Source organism: Brassica napus, chromosome A6, assembly GCF_020379485.1.
Source record: "Brassica napus cultivar Da-Ae chromosome A6, Da-Ae, whole genome shotgun sequence".
NCBI lineage: Eukaryota > Viridiplantae > Streptophyta > Magnoliopsida > Brassicales > Brassicaceae > Brassica > Brassica napus.
The window spans coordinates 11,178,668-11,204,827 of NC_063439.1; the positions used below are offsets into that span (position 1 = coordinate 11,178,668).

Sequence of the window (26,160 nt, forward strand, 5' to 3'; positions counted from 1 at the left end):
AATAATTGATCAAATTATTTACAAGCAAATCAGGTAGGCTTGGACGTTTGGGTTTTGGGCCGGATTCAGATCGGTTCATTTCGAGTCCTCAACATTTAGATTCAATTAGATATTTAAAATTTTTTTGGTTCGGATTCTGGTCTATAATTAAATATATATAAAATACATATAATTTTTGGATCCATAACGGGTACGAGTCAGGTTCATATAATTCAGAAAGACAAAAATATCCAAGTTCCATCAAGAAATTTTTCTTAAATAACCAAAAATAAACTATTAATATTTTATATTAAACATTTTTAAACTCTAAATTTGACATTTAAAATTTCATAATACTTGAAAATGTTACAAAAGTAATAATGAGATTGCTAATAAAACATTTCAACTAAATTATAAACTAAAATATATAAAATAGAATGAATAAAATCATAGTTCTGGAAATTCATATTTTTAGACCGAGTATGAAGTGGGTCTATTCGGGTCAGGTCCATTAGGATCGTTTTTTAAAGTCTGAGTCTATTCAGGTCGGTTCTTTTCAGTTCCAGTTATTTCGGGTATAGGAATTTTGGACCCAACTATATACTTATATTTGTTTCGATTTTGGGTCGGGTATTTCTATGTCAGTTCCAGTTCTATTTTTTAGGGTCCGCTTAAAATTTTGAGGCCTAAAATTAGGTGTTTGTTTAATTTTTTTCATACTTATAAATTACAAAATAATATTAAAATTAATAAAATAAATATTAATTAAAAAATAAAAATTATATATTTTATAAATATTTAACTCTTAAATCCCTTATATATTAAAGAAAAAGCATTATAATAAATGTATTCACACTATAATGGACACATGAAAGCCTCACAACCATTTGATAATGAGTACGTGAGTTCACGTGTAGAGAAATTCTCAGCCAAACTCTACGTAAATGTATTCATACTATGTATTTTATGTTTTTTTTTTATGTAAAACTCATATGCATGGTTCCAATAAAACTCACATTATCCAAATTTTTTGGTTCAAATCAAAATAGATAACGAATCGAAAGCTAAATTATATATATATTATTTTTATTGCTTACGGATAGAGTGGGGAAAAATATTCATAAATTTTGATTCTATTCATTATCTGTTTTGATTCGAACCGAAAAATACAGATATCCGTAACTTTACGAAGCAAATCAAATACTATAATGCAATATCCGTAAAAAAGCAAAACACAAACGCCAATATTTTTAGGAATGGATATCTAATTTGATCCGTTATATGCATATATATACACATATATTTAAAGAATTATATATATTATAGTTTATATAAGTTTTACAATATTTTTATGTATTAAATTTATTATATTAGGTATAAGAATTTAATAACTTAAATAAATTTTTTTTTGTAATAAAATATTATTATTTAATATTATTTTATATTTTTTCATTTATTTTTAAATTTTTATTTTATTTACGGATCAAATCGGATATCATTTCAAATTCTAGATATTTGGGACACCAAATATTTGGGTGGTTACAGATCGAATTGACATGAATGCCTCCAAATACCTGGATATTCGATCCATGCCTCCCCTATTTACGGATACAATTTGATTTTCTTTATATGAAAAAAATTACTAATGTCTAGGCCCATTTTATTTTTAATTAATTTATTTTAAGAATTTTATCTTTCGTGTGTTATATTGAACAAAATTATCAATTAATATTAATTAGCAATACTATTATATATTTATCAACCACATGTATATACTTTTACATACACATATATGTGCACATTGACGCGAACACCTTATAACTAAGTATTCACCACAACTGAAGTATCTATTTTTTTTTTGAAGTTGAAATATTTTTTTCTTAATGTTTCTTTCATTATCGACCGAATTAGTGAAATAATTTATCTTAATAATTTTTTTTTATTTTTTTTTAACTATTATCCGTTTAGAAACTATAATATGATAACATTGGTTCGACATCACGACTATCAAAAATTTATAACATGAAAATAAATAAATAATTGTAATTTTTAGTTATCACCAGAAAAACCAAAACATTAAACATGTAATGTTTGGTTCGACATCACGACTATCTAACATTTATAACATGAAAACAAACAAATAATAGTAATTTTGGTTATCACCATAAAAACCAAAAACATCAAACATTTTAACCGAATAAACCAAAATAATTATTGATTTAGAATGATAGTTATACTTTAGATGATTAAAAACCATAATAAACAACCTAAAACCAAACCGATATCTAAGCTAACCAGATTTAATATATCCTTATTAAAAAATAACAAATCTAATAATCATATTTCGCGTTTATTATCTGACCATGACTCGAAACTTGTACGCTTGCAGATTAAAAAAGGGTAATGTTCAATTCTCAAGTGTTAAGCCCATTGGGCTTTAAACATCGTATGAGCCCTGAGTGTGATGCGGGTGCCAGTTGAAAGTGGAAGTCAACAATGAACTACTACGAAAAAGGAAACTGAGCATCTTCTCCACTGCTCGATGGTGATGGAACCAACACTCTAAAACTCTTCGTTGCATTAGAAGAGGCTAAACATGAATGTTACATATTTGACAATTAAGAGGCATTATCCTCTTTTTATCTTCATGATATATTATGTATGGAGCTGAACGCACTGCTTAGATATTATAGGCTAAATTCATACAAGTCAAAGTCATGTAATTTTGCAGCAACAAAATAAAAATGGTTAAATCTTAACTTATCTTTTGTTTGTTTTTACCTTTTCCATTATATACTTTTGGTTTGCGTTCTTCTTCTATGGTGCCCAATTCACACGGGTCAAGGTCTTCGTTGATGTACTATGACACCACGGTTGCTTTCATTATTGATTTCTTGAGCAGTTGAAGGAAAGCACAATAGAAAGCACTAGATTCTTTGTGTGAGAGAGGTGTACATGAACCTGACAAGAGCTTCTGATTCGTGGGAGAAAGAAAGAATGAATTGTGATCTGAAACATTTCTTTTTTGCATTTTTCCTGTTTAAAATCTATGGATACATAGTTGCTTCTGCTTTCCATCATGAATTCCCTGTTGCATTACCTAATTGCATAGACCAGTGCAATCGTGCTGGTGTTCGTGTTCCTTACCCTTTTGGGATAGGCAAAGGTTGTTACAAGAGCAAATGGTTCGAGGTTGTCTGCAACCACTCATTACACCTCTCTTTTCCTTTCCTGCCAAGCATCGGACTGGACGTTATTTCTTTTTCCCTTACAGATGACTTTATCTATGAGGACCGTTCTCACAAGAGCAACGGGTTTCAAATTCAGAGTCCAAGGAAGACTTCAGGCTGTTCATATGGAAAAAAAGATGTCCAATCTTTGAATCTAACGGGGAGTCCATTCTTCATATCAGACAATAACAAGTTCACAGCTGTTGGATGTAACATCAAAGCGATGATGGTAGGAACAGGGCCTCAAATTGTTGGATGTGAAGCGAGATGTGGGAAAGAGACTCGGTATTACAAAGATGCTGACAAGAGCTGCGTCGGATATAAGTGCTGCCAGACCAAAATTCCTCCGGGTCTTCAAGTGTATGATTCAACTGTGGAGAAACTGGAACCTGGTAAAAACGTATGTCAGGAGGCCTACTTATCACGAGAGGACTTCTCTACGTACACGCTCACCTCACCTGATCTAACAGAGAATGTTATAGTGACCATGGATCTGGAATGGCGTCTTGAAGTTCCCCCCAACATCGTTCCAAAGAGTTCACATTGCGAGATAAGTACAAGTGTAATTCGCACGGATGATCAGTATAAGTATCAATGCAGGTGCAGATCTGGTTATGAAGGAAATCCTTATTTACCTGGTGGATGTCAAGGTGTGTATAAGCTTCCTATTAAATTCAAGTTTATTTTGCACTTCTAACTTAAAACCACATTTATATCCGGGTGTCGACGGTTAAGTACGACAGTTATATCCAATCAAAATGTTTATATTAATTAGGAGTTTATGATATTTAGAATATGAGTTTTGATATTATATTAAATTTGGAATTATTATGAGATTCCAACTTGAAATCAATTGTCCACGCATGAACGTGAAGCAGAGTATTAATAAATGATTGACATCCCACATCTGAAAAATAATTAAGTAATATATAAGATAAATATGTAACTCCACTTATGACAAAGTATTTTTAAATTGAAAACTATGACCCGAATTTTACATTTCATTGTCACTTTGGATACAGAGCTTGTCTATAGCTTCTATCCAATACGTATGATAATTTAGTTATGTATTGTTTTGTCCGTAGACATTGATGAGTGCAGAACTATATATGGGGTGTGTGGAAAGAACAAGTGTGTGAATGTGGCTGGATCATTCAGATGTGAAAAAACGTGGCCTGCTATTCTAGGCAAGTTATTATAATACTACTGTTTTCTGCGTAGTCCCATCGTTTTCTAGATTGAAAAAAAAATCTGAATAGATAAACTTACAATGCTCAAAGAGTTCTTCTGCAGGTGGAACTCTAAGCTCTGGATTGTTTCTTATAGCTGTTGGAACGTGGTGGGTATGCAAGGTTAATAAAAAGCAGAAAGCAGCCAAGCAGAAGAGGAAGTTCTTCAAAAGAAATGGAGGTTTGTTATTAGAGCAGCAAATGTTCTCCCTCCACGGAAATGTCAACAAAACCAAACTGTTGAGCTCCAATGACCTGGAGAAGGCAACGGACAGATTCAACGCGAGCAGAATACTAGGGCAAGGCGGCCAAGGTACAGTTTACAAGGGAATGTTGGAAGATGGGATGATCGTCGCTGTCAAAAAGTCCAAAGCATTGAAAGAAGAGAATCTTGAAGAGTTCATCAATGAGATCATCCTTCTATCGCAGATTAACCACAGAAATGTTGTTGGGATCTTAGGATGTTGTCTTGAGACGGAGGTGCCTATTTTGGTGTATGAGTTCATTCCTAACAGAAGCCTTTTCGATCATATACAAAACCCATCAGAAGATTTCCCAATGACTTGGAAAGTACGCCTCTGCATCGCCTGCGAAGTAGCTGATGCACTATCCTACCTGCATTCAGCAGCCTCGGTTCCGATTTATCACAGAGATGTCAAGTCAACAAATATCTTGTTGGATGAGAAGCACCGCGCAAAAGTATCAGATTTTGGGATTTCAAGATCCGTTGCTATGGATGATACTCACCTGACCACAGTAGTGCAAGGAACAGTTGGATATGTAGACCCAGAGTACCTCCAGTCAAGCCACTTCACAGGGAAGAGTGACGTCTACAGCTTTGGAGTTGTGCTCATTGAGCTCTTAACTGGAGGAAAACCCGTCTCCATTCTGAGGCCACAAGAAGTAAGGATGTTGGGAGCTTACTTCCTCGAAGCCATGAGGAATGACAGACTTCATGAGATTATCGATGCTCGCATCAAGGAGGAATGTGACCAAGAGGAAGTCCTTGAAGTAGCCAAACTTGCAAGAAGGTGTTTGAGCTTGAACTCAGAACATCGGCCTACCATGAGAGACGTCTTTATCAAACTGTATTAGAGATATGTTGGGCCGGAAGATATGTATCTTACGGACCAAGTCTGTGAAGCCTGTGAAACCCATGAAGACCCTCAAGACTAAAAGGAAAGACTTGAAGAACAAGTTACTCTCGAGATATTCTAGCATATTTACATTAAGTGTTTAAGAAAGTTAGCATTATCTAGTGTTAACATTATGTTAATGTTACCACTATATATATGCATATTGTATTCTCTTATCACACACAACACAATAATATATCTATTCTATTATACTTTACATGGTATCAGAGCATTCGATTCTTAGGGATCAAAATTAAGCTTCCGCGTTATAAGTTTTAAACTTCGAAGATGCTTACCATCGGTGGTGTTGATGATGGCAAAGAAGGTGGTGGCGACGATCCAGACGAAGACGTCAACGTATACGTCAAGTTCTCTCATTAGGGATACTTCTTAATAATAAGTATCATGGTTTTGTTAAGTACCTTATCTAAGTCAAAGGATTTATTATTTTTTTTTTTCTATTTTGGTGAATGCTTGAGAATTATTGAGGGTTAAGGTTTGTAGTTTCACATGGGTTATTTTTTATCTGAGATTTTTCTATAGTTTAGAATTTCTCAAGAGTTGTTTTCTCATAGTTTGGGATTTATTGGTTATAGTTTAACCATTACGGGGGAGTTCTAGTTAAACGCTCAAATTCTTAGGTCAGTTTTTTTTAGTCCGTGTTATGGACTGTCCAAGTCAAGGATAATTGTTTATGGAGCTGTAGTTGCGCCCACGAGATGTATTCTCATTGTCAAGACCGAAGAAGAGCTGAAGATTTCATCCCTCCTTGTCTAAGTTGAAGTTTATTCCCGAAGGAATCTACTGATTTGTTTTCCTCGACATAGTGTCCACGACATACGTGGTCTACTTTGTGATTGCAGATTTGCGTGTTGCATCCCACGTTTGTCGTGCGGGGGAGTATTAGAGATATGTTGGGCCGGAAGATATGTATCTTACGGACCAAGTCTGTGAAGCCTGTGAAACCCATGAAGACCCTCAAGACTAAAAGGAAAGACTTGAAGAACAAGTTACTCTCGAGATATTCTAGCATATTTACATTAAGTGTTTAAGAAAGTTAGCATTATCTAGTGTTAACATTATGTTAATGTTACCACTATATATATGCATATTGTATTCTCTTATCACACACAACACAATAATATATCTATTCTATTATACTTTACAAACTGGATAGGTTGCAGTCCAAGAAACAAGGCGCTCAAAACCAAGCAGAAAATTGCGAAGAGCACACACACATCCAGATCGCAATACCCGAGTCTATGTCTCTCAGTTACTATTCTCCGTATACAGTCGTGGAAAACAGCTCATTCTCACCGGATTCAAAACCTTTCATGATTCACAAGACACTGTGACTGGAAAAGCAAAACCACTTATAATACTTCAATAAACTAATGATATACAATCAAACCTTCAAGGTCTTATTACTTGTGTGAACTATTTGTATAACTCTTTCATTTTATCTTTTACGTGTTTCGTACATGATGGACCTCTGTGTAAGAGAAAAAAGACACATAATAAACTATAGATTACTAACACTCAGTACACTGAAAAGAAAACATGTACACTTGGGATATTTCGGATGTATACAAGTCCAAGTTCAATTCCAAAACTAAGTAATGCACTTATGGCCTGACTACCACTGGTGACCTTTCTTGCACTGTCATCTCATAGCATGGCATAGTAAACTCAGTTCACATAAAACTGTTTGTATTCATTTCCTGTAAATTTAATAGTCGAGCAAACAGTCAAACAGTTTTTCCAGATTACCATGCCTTATGTCTTTTAAGGATTCACAAAGAGGAATGAAAGTTTCTTTTGTCGTCATGTTGACGTTTACTTACAGTTTGGTCCTAGACCGGTGTCTCTGAGACAAAATGGGTTTAATTATAAAAACACATATTTTAATATTTTTTATCTAATTATCTAAATTATCATAAATATAAAAAGTTAATATGATTTTTTTTTAAATATATATATATATATATATATATATATATATTAGTTCGCACAAAGTGCGGACCAATATCTAGTCATTACATATAAATATAATTTTCCATGATTTTAGGTGAGTCAATGATTTAAAAAAAAAAAGAAATTTAGTAATATTTATATAATAGATAATAAACAGTTTAAGAAAACTATGATAATTATCATTTTTAGAAATATTTGATATTATATTAAAAAAATCTCTTATTATATATATGAAAGGATTATATCTATATTTTTGGTATTAGAAGGATATATATTTTTGATTTTGTTAAAATAAGCTCATCGATTGCATACAAAGTTTATTATTTTAGTTTATTAGTGTTTGCTTTTAAAAAATAAGTTTTCTAACAATTGTAAATTTTACTAATATGTGAACCACAAAAGTCCATGTTTATGTTTTACCATACCAAAGCATTATTAGATTATACGTGTCGTATGGGAAACATACAAAAAATATTTTTTTTTTAACGCTGATTTATTATGATATTATAATTATGACATGAAAAAGATTACATAGACGATTCGACAACCGACAATACTACCTGCTTTATGAGAACCTACGCCTAACTGCATCACCTGAGCCGTCCTATGAAGATCCACGCCATACCAGATTTATTTGCACCATGTTGAAGATCTATTGTAAGCTTTTCTTCCGTAGTCTGCATAATCCCTTGTAAGCTTTTCTTCCGTAGCCTGCATAATTGTTTTAATAAATCGCTCTCTCCGGAACTTGAAACCTCCTGTAATCTACAAGAAATTACATAGTCTGGAATTTGAACCCCAGACCTGGGTGTTGAAGCCTTTAAACCTTAATCACTAGGCTACAGTGCTTTCACACAAAAAATAATAATTTTGCAAAGAAAAAAATATAAATTTTAGAATACTAGAGATCTCTTACATATTTTCTGGTAAATTTATATATTTATTGTAAATCATATTCTTGCTGATTTGTCATCTTCTCTATAATTTTAGGTCTAGTCAATAACTTTCATAAATAATTTATTTGTATTTTAATAATAAATAGTTTTGGAAACATGATAATTACAATATTTCATCTGTACAAATATTTGATATAATCTCATTTATTATTATATAAAAAGGTACATTTCCATGATTTTAGATGAGTCAATGATTTTAATAAATAACATCTTGAACCCTAAACCGTGCGTTTTTTTTCTCTACTTAAATATTTTAGTTTATACTCCCTCATGATACAAATATATGGTGTCTAAGGTTGTTCACACATATTAAGAGAAATTAATTTTATCTATTAATTTTTGTTTTTTTATTTTAGTTAGTTTAAATTTTTATTTGATTTCAATCAAATTCAACCACTTACATTTTTACATTTTGATTAATATTTTATTTTTAAAGCAAACTGCATTAATTAAAAGTAGACATCATACATTTGTATACAAATAAACAATATTTATATAATTTTAATTTATTTTATATAAATCAAAACTAAAATATTTTTTAATTCCTAATTATAGTTTATGGTTACTAAAATTAAAATTAAGTACCTTTTGGAAAAAATAAATAAATTGATTCTGCAAAGATTTTAAAAGATTTGTTAGAACTTTCTTAAACAATATCTATTTGTACTAAAAAGATAAAATATTATGATAAATTCATTTAAAAGTTGATAACATTTTAAACAATGGTCCAAATTAAAAAAAATAACACATGAAAAATTCATCACAACAATATATATAAAGCGATTTATTATGTAACAGTATATGGTTGAATCTATAGTATTGTATTTTAAAATATTATATATTTATCAATACATGTTGGTTAACACAATACCTATATATAAATATTGATACATGTATAATATAATTAATAATAATAACAACATTTATTATGAAAATACAATAATGTTAGGATTTTAATATTTGATTCGATTTTATTATTTGCAAGGTAAAATTCTATAATTATTGTATTTGCATAGTAAATTTCATTATTATTATTAACTAGATCATATACAAGTATAAACTCTAGAATAATTAAATGTTATTATTATTAAGTAGATTATAAATGGTTATATGCAAATATAATTATATATTGATGGAATATTATATTTTCAAAATTATGCATATCTAATAATATTTTGATAGAATAAAAAGAGAATTAAATAGGTTGTTAGGATTTTATCATGAAAAAAAAGAAAAAAAATATAAGCAACTTTCTAGGGATGGTCCATTTAAAACATCACACATGAAAGAAGTCATGACTTCTATTAGATAATAAACAGTTTAAAGAAGAATCTGATAATTATCATTTGTACAAATATATGATATTATCTTATTAATATCATATATAAATATTCTTCTATTATATGTCATGAAAGGATTATATCTATATTTTTGGTATCAAAAAGTTATATATTTTGTGATTTTGTAAAAAAATAAGTTCATCGATAGCATATAGAATTTATTAATGTTTAGTTTTAAAAAATAAATTTTCTAACAATTGTAAATTTTTCTAATATGTGTTACCACCAAAATTCATGTTTATGTTCTACCAAACTATAGCAGTACTCGATTTATTATGTGTTGTAGGAGAAACATACAAAAAACAAGCTTGCAAAGAAAAAAATGAATATTTTAAAATATAAGAGATTTCCTAAATATTTTCAGGCAACACTATTTATTTATTGTAAATCATATTTAAAAAAAGAATAAAATAATATACATATATATATATATATTATGGTGTTATTTGGAAATTCTATTTTCTTTCAACAGAGAAAATATGAGATTATAATTGAATTTAAACTCTTTTGAAATCATGACAACCCTTAAAACGATAACTGAATATTAAATTTGCTTTTATTAGTGTTCTTAACAAAGGTTTTTCCTTTTTGGCTTTTTTTTTGAGAAATTCTTTATGATAAATCTAAAAAACATTTTGTCACAAATATAGACCTTAAAAATAAAAATGACAAATAGATTTAAATGTTTTATCAAAAGAAATAAATCTATACTATTAAAAGAGAAGAAGTTTTAAAAAATCTACCTATAAAAAGTTGTTGGATCCTTTCATTAGACTTAACATTTTTTTTGGTTCCACCTTATATTTTTCTAACTATGCAATAATCAATTACCTTATATTTCTATAACTATAAAATAATCAATGCTCTTATTTATTACTCATGTTAGTATGATACATCAAAAAATTATATATAACTCCATTATACTAAAATATCATCTTACCAAAATATGTCTCATGAATCCATAACCAAATGGTGACTGGTAAATTTAAATACCAAAACTATATTGTTCCTTGGTGCCACCAACTTTACAACATTTCACACTATCATTTATTTTTTGACCAAAGGCTTCACTCTATCATTTTTTCGTTGATCGAAATGTGGTTTTTCAAATGAATATGTTGACCTTTCTGAAATATTTATCTACACAGCTTATACATCATAGATTCTCCTTGACTAACACTTTTAATAATTTTGACTATATTTTAAAGGAAGTTATTTTGCATACAGTTTAACAATTTATTCTAAATATATTGTTAGAGATTATTTTGTGTACTTTAGTTTAACAATATATTCTAAATATATATATTCTAAATATATTGTTATGATGATTTTTGATAAGAATATATTATAGATGCGATTGAAAATTTATATTATTAAAAGAAAATATTTTAAAAAAAATATTATAAAAGAATTTATAACATCTATATAAAACTCTTTATTTTTTATCCTACCATTAACTACAATAACTATAAATAATTTAAATATTTAAAAAAAATCCTATTATTATTTCTCATTTTGTATGATACACTTCTCTAATTATTTTTCTTATTATCATCCATTGTTATTGTTGTTATTCAATAATATTATATACATCATATATTATGCTCAAAGATGGATATATAATATTTAGATATCAGTTATTAAAATGAAAGCATATATCATACAACATATTATATCATGTCATCTAACATTATATAATTCTAAATATTTACAAAATCAAATTTAATAAAAAAACACTTTAGCAAATCATTTGTTAAAACAAAATTATATATATTTATGTTAAATTATTTTTTATGACGTTAATATATTAGAAGTTTCATTCATCTTTTAAAATATTATTGAAGATTATTTTTTTCCTACCATGTTAACCAAATACCGGGTCACACTTGATTGCATGTTTTTTTGAAGTTTGCATGCTTTCAATTAACGAGTTTTCATTAAATCTAAACCAACTTATGTACAAGTCATCGTGTTTACTGGTTCGACGACGGGTCCAAACTTGATATAAAAGTATTATTCTCATCTAATTAAAAATAATTTATTTTGAAATAATAGACGCGCTGAGTCTGATCAATCCATATAATTTTTTTGAAAAAAGTAATCAAGCGATTTAAAATTTAATTACATTAACTAACTAAATAAAAAATAATAACTTTTTTGATATAATAATATTTTGTAACATAATAATGTATAACAAGACTAAAATACTAATTCATATCATATACTTTTATCAACTGAAAAATAACCCGTGCTTAGCACATGTCAAAATATAATATACACTTATAACCCTAAGGTTAATTAATGTAGATATTAGGGTTTATAGTTAAGGAATGAGGTTTAATGTTTAAAGGTTAGAGTTTAGAAGTATGGTTTTGGAGATAAGATTTTAAATTTTAAAAAATAAAACTAAAATTAAAATTTGCAGAATAAAAAATATTATTTTGGTCATTTTAGTTAAAAATGTCTATTATAGAAAATTGTTCTTTATTTTTTGGTTAAAAAGTTTTTTTTCTTTTTCTCGTTCTTAAAATTACTTAGGAAGCGATAAATATCCTTTTTCGTTTAGGTTTAGTCCTCTTGGCGATTCTGACACCTTTGATTTGCTATTGATCTTATAACAATCGAACCAGCTCGTCGAGCAAAGCAAACAAGTCGAGGGAAACTCAGCATGTGCGCAACAACAACAGAAGAGGGAGATTGAGAACAGCCACAACGAGAAGCTCGTTGGTCTGCTTTCACGATACTGGTTCAAGAGAAGTCGTGGTCTTATGCCACGGATTCAAATCGGACAAGAACAACGCAATCCTCAAGAATGTGGCTGCTGCCATAGTAGTCTTGTATTGTACAAACTTGAATATGTGAGACCCAATTCCTCCTCGGATTAAAATATATATAAAGCTCCGAAAGAGAAACTGAAAGAGAGGAGTAAGAAAGAGTACTTTGGGAGGAGAACCAACTTCAGCTTCATAGATGGGAATATATTCATCATTCTGACCCACTATTATAAAACACGCTGTGTTTGCCATTCTATCCCTCCCCCCTCTACAAATATAGATTTAAAAGATACAGAACTTTGTCTTTGTGTCTCCTGCAACAGCCAAATCAAAAAAGAAAAAAGAAAAATGGTGAAATTGGAGTTTAGACTTGGTAACAATCAATCAAAATCGTCTAGATACGATTGAATCCAGAGTAATCTAGGTTAAATTCATTACTATTAGATGAGGGATCAACAATTCTAATTCTCAATCGACACAAAAAAAAATTGGAGAAAACTCACGTATGCAAGTGAAGGATGCGAAATGCTGGAGGAAATACAAGCAAACAGTCGTCAAACGAGATGAATCACCCACCAATTACAGTATATTAGGCCCATTTCAATTATTGGGCCTTAGAAACCAAATAAGAGACCCTTCAACAGCCCAATAGTGATGGATGGTATCGACGCCGTCTTAACTCGATTGGCGAAACCCCGGGTCGGTCAGTTTCCCCCGACTATTTTAGGATTCCAGAGAGAGAGAGAGATCTTGCTTCTGCTACTTGATTAGGTTTTCGTTTCCATCAAATCATGGAATTAGACGATGATTACGTGGAGTATGTTCCAGTTGCGAAGCGTAGAGCCATGGAAGAGCAAAAGATTCTTCAACGGAAGGGGGGCAAAGTGTTGGAGGTGGAGGAAGAAGCTTCGGAGAAGGAGAAGCTCGCCGAATCCAAACCTAGCTTGCTCGTCCAAGCAACTCAGCTCAAGCGTGACGTACCCGAAGTCAGTGCCACCGAGCAAATCATCCTGCAAGAGAAGGAGATGATGGAGCACTTATCTGATAAGAAGACGCTCATGTCTGTTCGTGAGTTAGCCAAAGGTATCACTTACACAGAGCCTCTCTCAACAGGTTGGAAACCTCCTTTGCGTATTAGGAAGATGTCTAGCAAGCAGATGGATTTGATTAGGAAGCAATGGCATATCATTGTTAGCGGTGAAGACATTCCTCCTCCCATCAAGAGCTTCGAGGATATGAAGTTTGAGAAACCTATTTTGGAAACTCTCAGGGAGAAGGGGATTGTGCAGCCCACTCCTATTCAAGTTCAGGGTCTTCCTGTGATTTTGTCTGGGAGAGATATGATTGGGATTGCCTTCACTGGCTCTGGGAAGACTATGGTTTTCGTGCTTCCTATGATTATGATTGCTCTCCAGGAGGAGATGATGATGCCTATTGGTCCTGGAGAAGGCCCCATTGGCCTTATTGTTTGCCCTTCTAGAGAGCTTGCTAGGCAGACTTACGAAGTTGTTGAACAGTTTGTGGCTCCTTTGGTCAAGGCTGGCTTCGCGCCTTTGAGGTCTTTGCTATGCATTGGAGGTGTCGATATGAGGTCCCAGTTGGATGTTGTCAAGAGAGGTGTTCATATTGTTGTTGCTACCCCTGGGAGGTTGAAGGATTTGCTCGCCAAGAAAAAGATGAACTTAGATGCCTGCAGGTAACACCCAACCCCCTATGTATATATGTTTGTTTGCACTTATGCCTGGACTGTTATACACTAGTCTAGGTTCGTTGGAGTATCTGTTTTATTGTGGTTTATTGTACCTGTTTTGTCGTTCCTTCTAGTAAATGCCAGAGATCAATAGGTTTTGTCAGCACTTTACTGTGTGATTCGATATGGTTTCTTTTCTCTGAACAAATTTTCAGCTCTCATTTATCTTTCTGAATGCATCTTTCTTCTCGTGAGAGTCCTAAGGCTGTGCCATGTACTTTAACATCTAGGTAATGTTAGTTGGACGATGATGTTTACCTCTCTTTTTTTCTGATATAGGTACCTGACGCTGGATGAGGCAGATAGGTTGGTTGATTTGGGTTTCGAAGATGACATTAGGGAAGTCTTTGACCATTTCAAGTCTCAGCGTCAAACACTTCTCTTCTCTGCCACAATGCCTACCAAAATTCAAATATTTGCCAGAAGTGCTCTGGTGAAACCTGTGACAGTTAACGTAGGAAGAGCCGGAGCTGCGAATCTCGATGTCATCCAGGAGGTTGAATACGTCAAACAAGAAGCAAAGATTGTTTACCTCCTCGAGTGCCTGCAGAAGACCTCTCCGCCGGTTTTAATTTTCTGTGAGAACAAGGCTGATGTTGATGATATCCACGAGTACTTGTTACTGAAAGGAGTGGAAGCTGTTGCTATACACGGGGGAAAAGATCAGGAGGACAGAGAGTACGCCATCTCTTCGTTCAAAGCTGGGAAGAAAGACGTCTTGGTCGCGACTGACGTTGCTTCCAAAGGGTTAGACTTCCCTGATATTCAGCACGTCATAAACTACGACATGCCTGCGGAGATTGAGAACTATGTGCACAGGATAGGAAGAACAGGTCGGTGTGGGAAAACAGGGATAGCAACTACGTTTATAAACAAGAACCAAAGCGAGACCACGCTGCTTGATCTGAAACACTTGCTGCAAGAAGCTAAACAGAGGATTCCACCTGTCCTTGCTGAGCTGAAGGATCCGATGGAGGAAGCAGAGAATATTGCTAATGCAAGTGGTGTCAAGGGTTGTGCTTACTGTGGGGGTCTGGGACATCGTATTAGAGACTGTCCGAAACTGGAGCAGCAGAAGAGTGTGGCCATATCTAACTCTAGGAAAGACTACTTCGGCTCTGGTGGATACAGAGGAGAGATTTAATCTGTATTCCAATCTTCTTACAAGAATCCCTTTTGCAAGTTAGGTGACAAACGTTATCAATGTGTTTTTGGAAAAGCGAACCTTGTAATGTTGCAAGCTTACTATTTATCTTCATGCTGACATTATATTTTCTTTTCATTTGCATGGCAATTAGGCTGTCACTTAATGTCCATGCTGGAGATGGTAAAAAGTGAAAAGCTTAAAGATATGTATGTCCATACGGTAAATTTAAACAGGTAAAAAGTAAAAATATTTAAAACTTTGACTAATACACAAATACTTTTGAACAAGAGTGACAAAATAAATAAAACAGATGTATTGGCAGTTGAAACCGAATGTATTAATACCTTACAAGTTACTAATTGAGTCCAAGCATGGCAACAATTAAATCTTTGACTAATGCACAAATACTTTTGAACAAGAGTCACAAAGTAAATAGAACCGATGTATTGGCAGTTGAATCCGAGTGTATTAATACCTTACAAGTTACTAATTGAGTCCAAGCTATGGCAGCAATTAAAACTTTGACCAATACATATAAATGCTTTTGAACAAGAATTTTGACTAATATTTTCCGTTTTGGTTACTGTTAAATTTTGACTGATAATTAACTGAAAGACAATGTATTCATTGCAATCTCGAAACTATAAATATAGACTACTGCATCATAAGTAACTCATCCATAAACAATAGAAACAGTTGCATCATAAGTAACTCAATTCATAAACATAAAGAAGAAAATGAGTAAGGTAATGAGCATGGTGTGGATAGTGATGATACTGGCTGTATTGGTCATAGGAGGTGAAGCAAAATCGGAAATAGAATGCAGTAAGATCTGCCGTCCCCACTGCCAGCGCTCATCACCAGCGTCAGAATGTGCAGCTTGTCGTACAGAATGTTACAAGTTGCCACCGGTTGCAATGAGAGGCAGGAACCGCCGCATGGTTTCAGAAAAACAACAATAGATCTTTCTTGTTTTGATTTATATTATATACAATAACACATGGTGACTACACATGTAAGGATCCAAACCTTATAATGCTTATATGCAACGGCCTAATAAGATGAGATTGTTCTTTTTCAACAATCAACATGAGACTGTACTTTTTTCTTTTGGCAAAAGAACACAAGTATAACATCATTTTCACTTTTCTTAATGAAACCACTAAACAAAAAGTAAACCACCGCCACCGAAAAAAAAAAGTTCGGCGTTGCCCAAGGGAGGAGCCTGATGAAGACGTTAAAGACTCTGATACGCATGAAGCTCGTCTCAAGATCGCCAAAGGGTGCAGTCTTGACAGTTCAAGGTTGGGATGATAAGAGGAAGATGCCAAGGAGTTCGCAAATATTTAACTGAATCTCGCGTGTGGTTCATTTAATCAAAAACTTATTTACTTGTTGTTTTTCTCTGTCTTGCAGAAAAAGTAATAACAATAATAAGACTGTACATAAGATGCCTTGAGAGCTTTGACAACATTTGGTAGTAGAGAAGTAACATCTTAACAGATTCAGAGAACATAAACATACTGAGTAAAATGATAAAACATGTGAAGAAGAAGCAGCATAAGTAGGTGGAAGTTCTTACAACCAAGTTCAGGCTTTTTTGTTTTGGTATTAATAGTCTTACCGGAGAATCATCGATGGGAGAAAGATCAGACTGGTGGTGGGTTGGATATTGGCGGGGGCTGCTCTGGTGCTACAGCAAAGTGTAGTCCCCTGCGTTGAGGCACACCACCGTGTATCATGAAGGCAACTTCCGCAGCAGCTAGAGCCGCTGCTTCCTGATATTATCAGAAACAAAATCAGGATTAGATTAGGCTTTTCTTTTTTTTTTTAACAATGTTAAAAGGAGTTATACAGAGCATTTGTCATGTTCATATACACCTGTCTTTGCCTCCGGCGCTGAAGAATACCGATGGCCCATGCCATGATGTAACATGGGAGGAGAAAACCAGCAGCACGAAGAAGGAAAAGCTGTTGGGTTGAAACCACAGAGATAAACAGAGAAAAGAATCAATCAAGTGATTAACAAAGATACACAAAAAGAGAAGTGGTATGAAGTAAAGAGATGTTCATACAGAGAAGAAGGCAGTGGGGTCGTCCTCGTCATCTGGGTTAGTTGTGAGGTTTAGTGCATCACGTAACAGTAAAAGTGCCATCAGCTGCCATAACCAGATGGAGCGCGTCACAGTTAAAAAAAAAAAAGAGATGATTGGAGAAACATCAACAAAAGAGAAGTGGGAGCTTACGATGAGAGCAGCAGAGCGACAGAAGGCAGCACCGCTTGAGTTAGATTCAGAGTACTCGTCATAGTCAGCTTCCAAGAAATGGCGCTCTGCTGCAGCCATTGCTAGAATGCGCGGGTCGCTCAAGTCCAAGTGAACTCCATTCTCCCAGTCGTCACTAGTATCACAGAAACAACAAGTCAAGAGAAATGAGGGATAAAGGATAAAGGATGAAGGAGGTAATCAATAAACAATATATTATCCTTGTAATTGTTTAACCAATAAACAAACCACTAACTCACCCAATGTGAATTATAGTTTCATCAGGAGGAGGAGGTGGAGGTGCTGTATATCCAGATTGATAAGGCTGCTCAAACAAAAGAGAGAGCTGTTTACAAGTGGTAATTGGTAATCCCTTGTAGTTAAAGCACAATATGGAACCTACATCTTTACACTGACACAAAGATTTAGCAGATTAATGATTACCTGGTGGCATATTTCGCAGATTATGTCGCCTTTCTCATTACACCAACGCTGAACACACTTGCGGTGGGCATACTACGAAGTCGTGAAAGTCAGAAACAAAGAAGCAAAATTGAACTTATAAAAAAGAAAGTGTAATTGTTTTTAATACCTTCAAACTGCCATTGCAAGAACAAGGAGTCTCCAAGTTGTTAGTGATATCTTCCTCCTGGCAAATACGGCACTCAACAGCTTGGAGAAGCGGTTCCTCTTCTGCAACAACAGCATAGTACTTCCTAGCATCTTCACCTTCATCCCCAGACGAAGAAGAAGCCACATCTTTGCCTTGAGGCCTCGAACTTTCTCCAGATTCCTTTTCTGACTCCAAGCTCTCAGCCGTTATCAGACGATCGGTACATAAACTCAAATGATCCGACATCTTTAAACTTCCTTCAACACCAATGGTTCTTGATCTGTAACAAGAAGCTCCGATACTTATTAAACAAAAAAAAACAAAAACCAAAAAGCCTCAAATTCTGAAAACAAAGAAAGAGATTCGATCTACAATAATGAAACCCTAATATTCTACAAATGAAAATCAAATCGCACAATAAATAATACAGTACAGGGGAAATATAATAATCGAGAGAAATCAACATTACCTAGAAATGATTCTGGAACCCAAAGTTAAAAAAAAAAATATTCTTTCGAAATCTGGAACCTTTAACCTCAAATGAAACTCTTAAACTTCGTGTTTTGTTTCCGTGTTCGGTCAGGAAAAAGAAAATCAGAATCAAGGTAAATATATTATGGGAGCGCGTGTGTATGTATAAAAGATCTTTATCATACGTGTATTGAAAAGAGGTTCGGTATGTACGAGCCGGAGCTTTGGAGCTTCATCTGTGATAACGTCTGTTAAACGGCTAGTTAAGAAAAAGAAAAGCGCCTTGTTAATTAATTTCTCATCTCTCCTCAATTTAACCAAACGGTGACGGAAGTCATTTGGTTGAAATTGTTTTTACATTTATGTCTGTAATCATTTATTTACGGATTCTTATTCCATTTTTAATTTAAGATTCACTGAAATTAGATTTTTTTTTTTGGACCAATGTCTGAAATCAGATTAAGTAATTAAATAATTGGTCCATTCAACGGCTGAAAAGAAATAATGTGACATTAAAATAATTTATTTTGCTTCTTTTTCAATAGAGTGGGCAAATTGGACCCAAGTTGTATGTATAGCTTTTAATAAGTTGAATATTCTAGAGACGTTTCCTGATTTCTTACTACAAAACTGTTTTGACTTTTGACCTTTTCCTCTTTGGCTAATTTGGCGGATGGATTAATTTATTACGTAAGAAAGAAAGTGAGGACAGGTGTTTGTATGAATGCAACAAACCGATCCGGTTTAAAATTGGGATCGCTTACCGGTTTCTTGTAGCGTCATAAGCTTACAGAAAGTTTAGCATCAGCGTAAGAAATCTATAAATTGCTGGCCGAGATCAAGCAGCAGCTGAATATTACGAGTTATGTGGCGAAAATCACATCGGAACAGCACAATCTTGATTCACAAGAAGATAAGGGTCACAGCGTTGACACACCATAGCGACTCCACCAGGAACAACCAACCATTAGAGTGACCAAGAATCTACTAACTTGTGTTTGACTGTCACAACATCGCAAAGTTTGTGTATGATCGTTAAGAGACCTTCCCTGTTCTCTTCATTATAATATGTCTAGCTAATGTAATGATATTTGGTGTGATGAATCATAAAATCTGCTTCAATGTCATGTATCCAACATCTTCAGAACCGAAGAAGCCAATACATTCTTTATTCTACAACCAGAAATGTCTCGCCGATGCAACAAAAACAAAACAAAACTCAAAATGATCACAAGGAAACTGTTATCCTCTCGAAATGTTTCTCTGAGATGAGATCAAAGATCTTAGTTAGCAGGTTTGTTTGCGAATGCAACACCCTTTTCGATGCTAGCTTTCAGCTCAGGCTTAAGAGCTTCTAACGCCTTCTGCTCATACTCAGTCAGCCCTTGGAGGTCAGACTCAATCACAGCTTCAACTCCGTTCCTCCCAATCTTGATCCGTGATGCAAAGAAAGGAAGATCAGTCAGCGTCGAGTCCACGAACGAGCACTCGTAAACATCTCCATCTCCGTCGAGAGCACGAAGAGACGACTCCACAAATCTCGCTGCGGCATACGCCATGGACAAAGTAGCCGAGCCAGCACCCGCCTTAGCATCCACAACCTCGGTTCCAGCGTTCTGAATCCTCACAGTGAGTTTCTCGATCTCTTCGTCAGTGAAGCTGACCGAAGGCTTGGTCTTCGATAAAAGAGGCAGAATGGTGATTCCAGCGTGGCCACCGATGACCGGAACATCAACATCGATGAGCTTCAAGTTCTTTTTCTGAGAAACAAAGGTGTTAGCCCTCACAACATCCAAAGTGGTGACACCGAAGAGCTTCTTGGGATCATAGACACCTTTCTTCCTCAACACCTCAGCAGCAATGGGGACGGTGGAGTTAACAGGGTTGCTGATGATGTGGATGAAGGCGTTAGGACAGTTATCAGCGACAGCCTCAACAAGCGTCTTCACTATACCGGCGTTGATGTTGAAGAGATCGTCACGGGTCATACCGGGCTTTCTCGGCACACCAGCGGGGATGACAACGACGTTGACATCTTTCAAACAATCGGCCAGCTCAGCCGGTCCGGTGAAATCACGAACCTGAGAGGGAGTGTTGCAGTGGCTCAGATCAGCGGCGACTCCCTTGACGTTGGCGATATCGTAGAGGTGGAGGGTGGAGACGAGAGGAGACATTTTGATGAGAAGGGACAGAGGCTGGCCGATCCCTCCGGCAGCACCGAGGACCGCCACTTTGTACGAAGCGTTGATGTTCAATCCGTAGGGCTTCGTGTCTGTTGATTGAGGTTTCGTTACGGAGCCGCGGAGAGATTTGGTGAAAGAAGAGGAATCTGGTCCAGAGAGGAGAGTGGATGACCTCAGAGCGGTGAAACGAGGGAGGGAGTAGTTGAAGTTGACAGCTTGTGCCCTTGACTGCGGTAAGGAGGAGGAGGAGGAGGATGTGGCTCTAGGAACGGTTGATCCAATTGAAATCGAAGAAGCTGCTGCCATCTGTTTTCACAAATATTTACAGAGAACAATACTAAGCAAACAAGGCAGAAACTCTAATCTAATCTATAAAACCAATAAGATTGAGAGTCAGTTCTAAGAAAAAAGATTCAGATCTATAGAATGGGGGAATCCAGCTATAGAGATGATATACGTTCCAATACAATCTGCAATCTAATCGTAATATCAAATGAAAGAGACTGAAAAGAGAGAGAGATTGAGAATCTATACCTTTGTGGAAAGCTCAAGACGAGAGAGATAGAGACGCTTCAAGAGTTGTCTTCGCAGGCTTTCGAGGGTTTGAGTGAGTGAGAGAGAGAGACAAATGAGATTAGGTAGGTAGGTTGGTGACGATGTCGAAAGAAAGAAAGAAAGAAAGAAAGAAAGAATAAATACCTAATTTTTAAATATAAAATAAATAAAAAGAATAAGTGAGAAAAGTTTTTAAGAGTTGTTATTATATCAGATCTCTGAGTGTTGTGTTGGGTTGGGGTGTCTCGTTGGCTCCGCCAAGAGGTGATGCGAAATCTACAGCGCGTCTTTTAGTTGTGTCCGTACGACACCCCCACCCTCACAAAACGCAGCGTAAACACTTGACCCTCTCTTCTTTCTCTCGGTCATTTTTTTTTTTTGCAAAGATCGTGATCAAAATTTCTTCATTTAAATTTTGTTTTATTTTATAACATCTCTATTTCTTAATGGCTAAATAATTATATTTTTAATTACATTATATATAAAATGATTAGCAGGCTTTCTGCGCCATACACAGTTATAAAATAATAATTTAAATCAATACTAAATATAATTAATTTCTAAATTTATTGGTTTAAAAGTTAAAACCATTAAACCAATTATTTGTAATTTATTTTAACTATTAAATTTAAATTTATTTACACTTATATAAATTTATTAAGATTATATTTTTATTTTCTAAAAAACAAAGATATTACGTTTAAAGAGTATATTTATTTTAATATCTAAATATATAAATACTAGTAAATATTAGTTTTTGCTTTATATAAAATAGATTAAACTAATAAAATAAATCTTTTAATCAGCCATCAATCGTCCAATTTAGATATTTCTTCTTGATATTTCTTGGCGATTAAACATGAATAAATTGATAATTGAAAATTAAATTAACTGTTTCTTTACACTGCTTAACATCTTTTAGTTAAAATCTCAAAAATTTAAAAATAAATAATATCTTAATTTTGTATATGTTAACAAAACAAAATGACAAACAAGCTTGCATGTGTCTTGCACATGGTGCGAAGAGTTTTCTTCCAGCTATGTTATATGTTGATTCTTTTCCTCCGGTTTGGCTCCAGTCGGATGGTTTCTTAGTAGAGTAGTTTTTGTTGTCAAAAAAGAAGTTAAGATACTTCTAATTAATTTTTGACAAAATAGTGTATATATATTTCTATATTTTATAACATGAAAATATTGCTATATTTTTAAATATATTATTAACTTATTTATATTAATGTTAATGATGATATATGAGTTATTATCATATTTAAAAACTTACCAAAAAATAACTTTTGATAAATAAAATTGTACATCTCACAATTAACTTCATGTCTTTTAATTTTTAGAAGCCATATCATATTTTTGTGAGAATTAATGTGGTTATGACATGTAAGCAAATTTTAAAAAATCAGTTCACAAAATAGTGTTTAAGGGATTTCTTGCACTATTTGAACCAAATCGATTTTCAATTAATCATGGAAAATAATATCAAAAGAAAAGGAAAACCCTATATTGTAAATAAGACTTTTTAAGCAAAAAAATCTCTCTCTAGCCTTCTCTCTTTAAAACCTCTCTTTTTTCTTTGACATATTTTTTTTCTAAGGTCTGGTGTACTTATCCGTGTCGGAAGTCATCCACTTATCCCTTTCTTTTTTTTCCTTTTGCTTCTCCTTTACTCCATCATGTTGATATGCTTGCACCGGAGATCTTCGGCAGCCTGGAAAAGTAGCGAGGCTGCAAAGTGGCTGGTGGGGGAGAGGGGGGGGGGATTTTAAGACAAAAAGTTGCTGCTGGATCTAATTTTTCCTTTTCCTAGACCTCCTATGTGTTTTTGTTGACGACGCTGTGTGCCCCAGTGGGGATCCTTATCCATCTTCGATCTACTTTCCTTTGGGACGGTGTGGCGAACAGAGGAGTGGTTGACGAGCGGTGGATTTTGTTTGTTCTCTCCGGCTCTTGGAGGCAATGTGTCGTGAGGGTTTACCATTAGTGTTGTCTCCCGATGGTGGAAGCTTTGCAGTGGGTGCACGGTAGGACCCTTCTTCCTAGTGCTAGCAGAAGCTTATCGTTTTCTTTCGGTGGTCGGATTTCACACCTTTGAACCTTCAGTTTTTATGTTCCAGTCACGTTCGATGTTGTCTGGTCTGCGTTATGTCCTTCAGGCTTTGGTTGGTGTGGAGGTAGTGGGTTCTCTCCTCCGGTTTATATCCACTTACTTGTTGCATTGAAGTCGTGTTCTTTCCTATTCATGGTAAGGCTCCCCTCTCCTCTACTCTCTCTGTTTATGGGTGTCTATGATTTCTGTCGACTCATTTTTTCCTTGATTGCAAGCCTTGGTCTTCTCTTCTTTTGTATGTGGATTGGTGAATGTTGTGATTTAGGCAGTTTGATGCAAAGGTTAGTCCACGGTCTTGCGCTTAGGCTGCATACCTTGTCTAGCGGGGGGGGGGGGGGGGGGGGGGGGGGGGGGGGGGTTGGTCACCTTGGGGCACTGTTCAATCAGCCTATGCTTATGGGTTCGGAATTTTCTAAAGGCTGCAATTGTTCTTGCTCGTCTAGTGGAGACAGCCCAATGCTGCTGTTCTCGGGTGAGTGCTTGGGGTTTTAACAATCATCTTAGGGATGGGCTCATGTTTCATGCATTAATCTTGGCATTCATATCTTTTTATCTTTTCATGAATTTGTTGTAACATGTGGTTAGACTTAGGTATATTGTTGTTCTTGTTTTGTTTGTCGTACTATTGTTGTATTCTATTTTAATTAATGATTTTTCTTTTTTTGTTTTTAACTTTTTTCCGCTGAGTTTAATGGACTCACAATATATAGGCTATAACTGGAATGTTTTTGTTTATGAATTGTTCATGAGTATTCTAAAAACAATTATCATTTAACTAGAAAAAAAATCAAAATTTTTGATTTCACACATTCCTATGGGAAAAATAGATAAAGTTTGTGAATCACGTTTAAAATCATTCATGATAAAAAGAAAAAAGAACAAAAGGAATGGATGAAATGAGATAATTTTAACATAATTAAAAACATATACATATATCATTCTCTTAATTTTTCAAATTATCACTATTCAATTCTATTTTTTATGTTGATTCCAGTTCTATTTGTTCCATATATTCCGAAAATGAGTTACCAGTTACAGCCATAAACACATGATTTCAATAAGTTGTAGCCTAATCAAACCTAAAGAATCCTCAAAGTCAACAATTTGAAAAGAAAATGTAGGGCAGTGCAAAAATACATGAATCAAAAGAACCGAACCAAATCCGATCAGAAAAAGTATTACGATATGTACATATCTAGGAAACATATATTGAGTTATCATTTGATATGTTTTTATATTATGTGTATCTCCATTTATGGATAGAAACTCTTGTATAAATAAGGTTTTGGACCTAAGGAATGAAGACAAAAAAACGATTTCCATATACTTTGTTTTTTGACATGGTATCAGAGCCCTACTAGGGTTTCATCCTTGACGGCTAGATCATCATTATTCTTTGATCAAAGCTATCGTTACTTTGTTGATTGATCAAACATTCTCTTTTGATCTTTTGTCAAAATTTCACGTGATACACAATGACCGACGGAAAGACAAGCGATGGAGGAATCATTCCAACGTCATAAGAAATCATTGGAGTTCAAAGGAGAACTATATCCCCTAACTTGAGACTCTCCCTTGTAGCTTCTAATAATTTTATTTTGTTTCGTGGATGGTAGTATTCCACAGCCAAGACAAGACTCGCCGGATCTTGAAGATAGGTGGACCAACAATGCCTTGGTGGTCTCCTGGATGAAGTTGACTATAGATGCGAACGTCCGCACAAATATGTCGCATCGTCATGTAGCACGCAGCTTATAGGAACATATCCAGAAGAGGCTCTCAGTGAAGAATGGTTCAAATATCTATAGAATCAAAACAAAGATTGCAACAGCACAGCAAAGAGGACAACCGATTGAAGCTCACTTTGGATATTTGAACAAGTTGTTGACTACGTTGACTGACTATCGACCCCTAAAGAGATGCAAGTGTGGATCTTGCACTTGTGATTTTAATCTGGCACTTAAGCAAGAAAGTGATGAGCTCTTCTTTCTCGGGTTCGTTTCACGACTATGGATAATGTTTACAATGTGTTGACTCAAGAAGAGGATTTTTGTTTGGTTGTACGTGGACTTGATGATTTTTGTTTGACTCAATGTGTTGATTCAAGAAGAGTATGTTTACAATGCAGTGATTTTATCTGTTTTACTGATTTCTTCCGTGATATAGGAGTCATACACGATACATATGACATCGTGTTACCCCATTGAAAATTTTGTCTTATGTGACCTATTCTCTAAGAACCATAGGATCTACTTACCCGCTGTCACATAGAATGTGATTCTACAACATTATTCACAAGCGATCTTGGATCCAAATTTTTGAGGAGCTATGTAACATGAGATAGTAGCTCTCGAGGACAGTGGAACATAGCCAATGGAAGAATTGCCTCCGAGGAAAAAAATTCTCGGGTGTAGATGGGTGTATTGTATCAGGTATAGAGCAG

At 34.3% G+C, this 26,160-nt stretch overlaps 4 protein-coding genes across 8 annotated transcripts; 2 read left to right on the forward strand and 2 right to left on the reverse strand.

Moving 5' to 3' along the window:
* The first annotated feature begins 1,846 nt into the window (after positions 1-1,846).
* Positions 1,847-7,054, forward strand: LOC106451133 (wall-associated receptor kinase-like 8). The gene is made up of 4 exons (XM_013893004.3): positions 1,847-3,859; positions 4,295-4,396; positions 4,503-5,520; positions 6,740-7,054. Exons 1-4 carry the CDS (start codon positions 2,935-2,937, stop codon positions 6,927-6,929), a joined length of 2,235 nt encoding a protein of 744 aa, XP_013748458.1. The 5' UTR covers positions 1,847-2,934; the 3' UTR covers positions 6,930-7,054.
* Positions 7,055-13,281: 6,227 nt separating this feature from the next.
* LOC106368824 (DEAD-box ATP-dependent RNA helicase 35) lies at positions 13,282-16,577 on the forward strand. 3 transcript variants are annotated; one of them, XR_007340397.1, is made up of 4 exons: positions 13,313-14,314; positions 14,648-15,550; positions 15,667-15,748; positions 16,311-16,577. XR_007340397.1 is itself a non-coding variant. In XM_048782663.1 (3 exons), the coding sequence occupies exons 1-2, from the start codon at positions 13,410-13,412 to the stop codon at positions 15,510-15,512; spliced, it is 1,770 nt and encodes a 589-aa protein (XP_048638620.1). In that variant the 5' UTR covers positions 13,313-13,409; the 3' UTR covers positions 15,513-15,550; positions 15,667-15,781. The 3 variants fall into 3 exon arrangements, 2 of the variants coding, with proteins under 2 accessions (XP_013664331.1, XP_048638620.1); XM_048782663.1 differs by lacking the exon at positions 16,311-16,577 and having other exon boundaries at positions 15,667-15,781; XM_013808877.3 differs by lacking the exons at positions 15,667-15,748; positions 16,311-16,577 and having other exon boundaries at positions 13,282-14,314; positions 14,648-15,643.
* A 305-nt stretch (positions 16,578-16,882) lies between these two features.
* LOC106368825 lies at positions 16,883-19,213 on the reverse strand. Of its 3 annotated transcripts, none has more exons than XM_013808878.3 (8): positions 18,862-19,213; positions 18,372-18,672; positions 18,224-18,295; positions 18,040-18,104; positions 17,762-17,915; positions 17,591-17,674; positions 17,397-17,486; positions 16,883-17,293 (listed from the first exon to the last, which is right to left on the reverse strand). In XM_013808878.3, the coding sequence occupies exons 2-8, from the start codon at positions 18,636-18,638 to the stop codon at positions 17,165-17,167; spliced, it is 861 nt and encodes a 286-aa protein (XP_013664332.1). In that variant the 5' UTR covers positions 18,639-18,672; positions 18,862-19,213; the 3' UTR covers positions 16,883-17,164. The 3 variants fall into 3 exon arrangements, with proteins under 3 accessions (XP_013664332.1, XP_048638621.1, XP_013664333.1); XM_048782664.1 differs by having other exon boundaries at positions 19,049-19,086; XM_013808879.3 differs by having other exon boundaries at positions 18,921-19,071.
* Positions 19,214-19,963: 750 nt separating this feature from the next.
* On the reverse strand, positions 19,964-21,828 carry LOC106368823 (malate dehydrogenase, chloroplastic). Its single transcript, XM_013808876.3, has 2 exons — positions 21,581-21,828; positions 19,964-21,352 (listed from the first exon to the last, which is right to left on the reverse strand). Exon 2 carries the CDS (start codon positions 21,350-21,352, stop codon positions 20,147-20,149), a length of 1,206 nt encoding a protein of 401 aa, XP_013664330.2. The 5' UTR covers positions 21,581-21,828; the 3' UTR covers positions 19,964-20,146.
* Between the last annotated feature and the right edge of the window lie 4,332 nt (positions 21,829-26,160).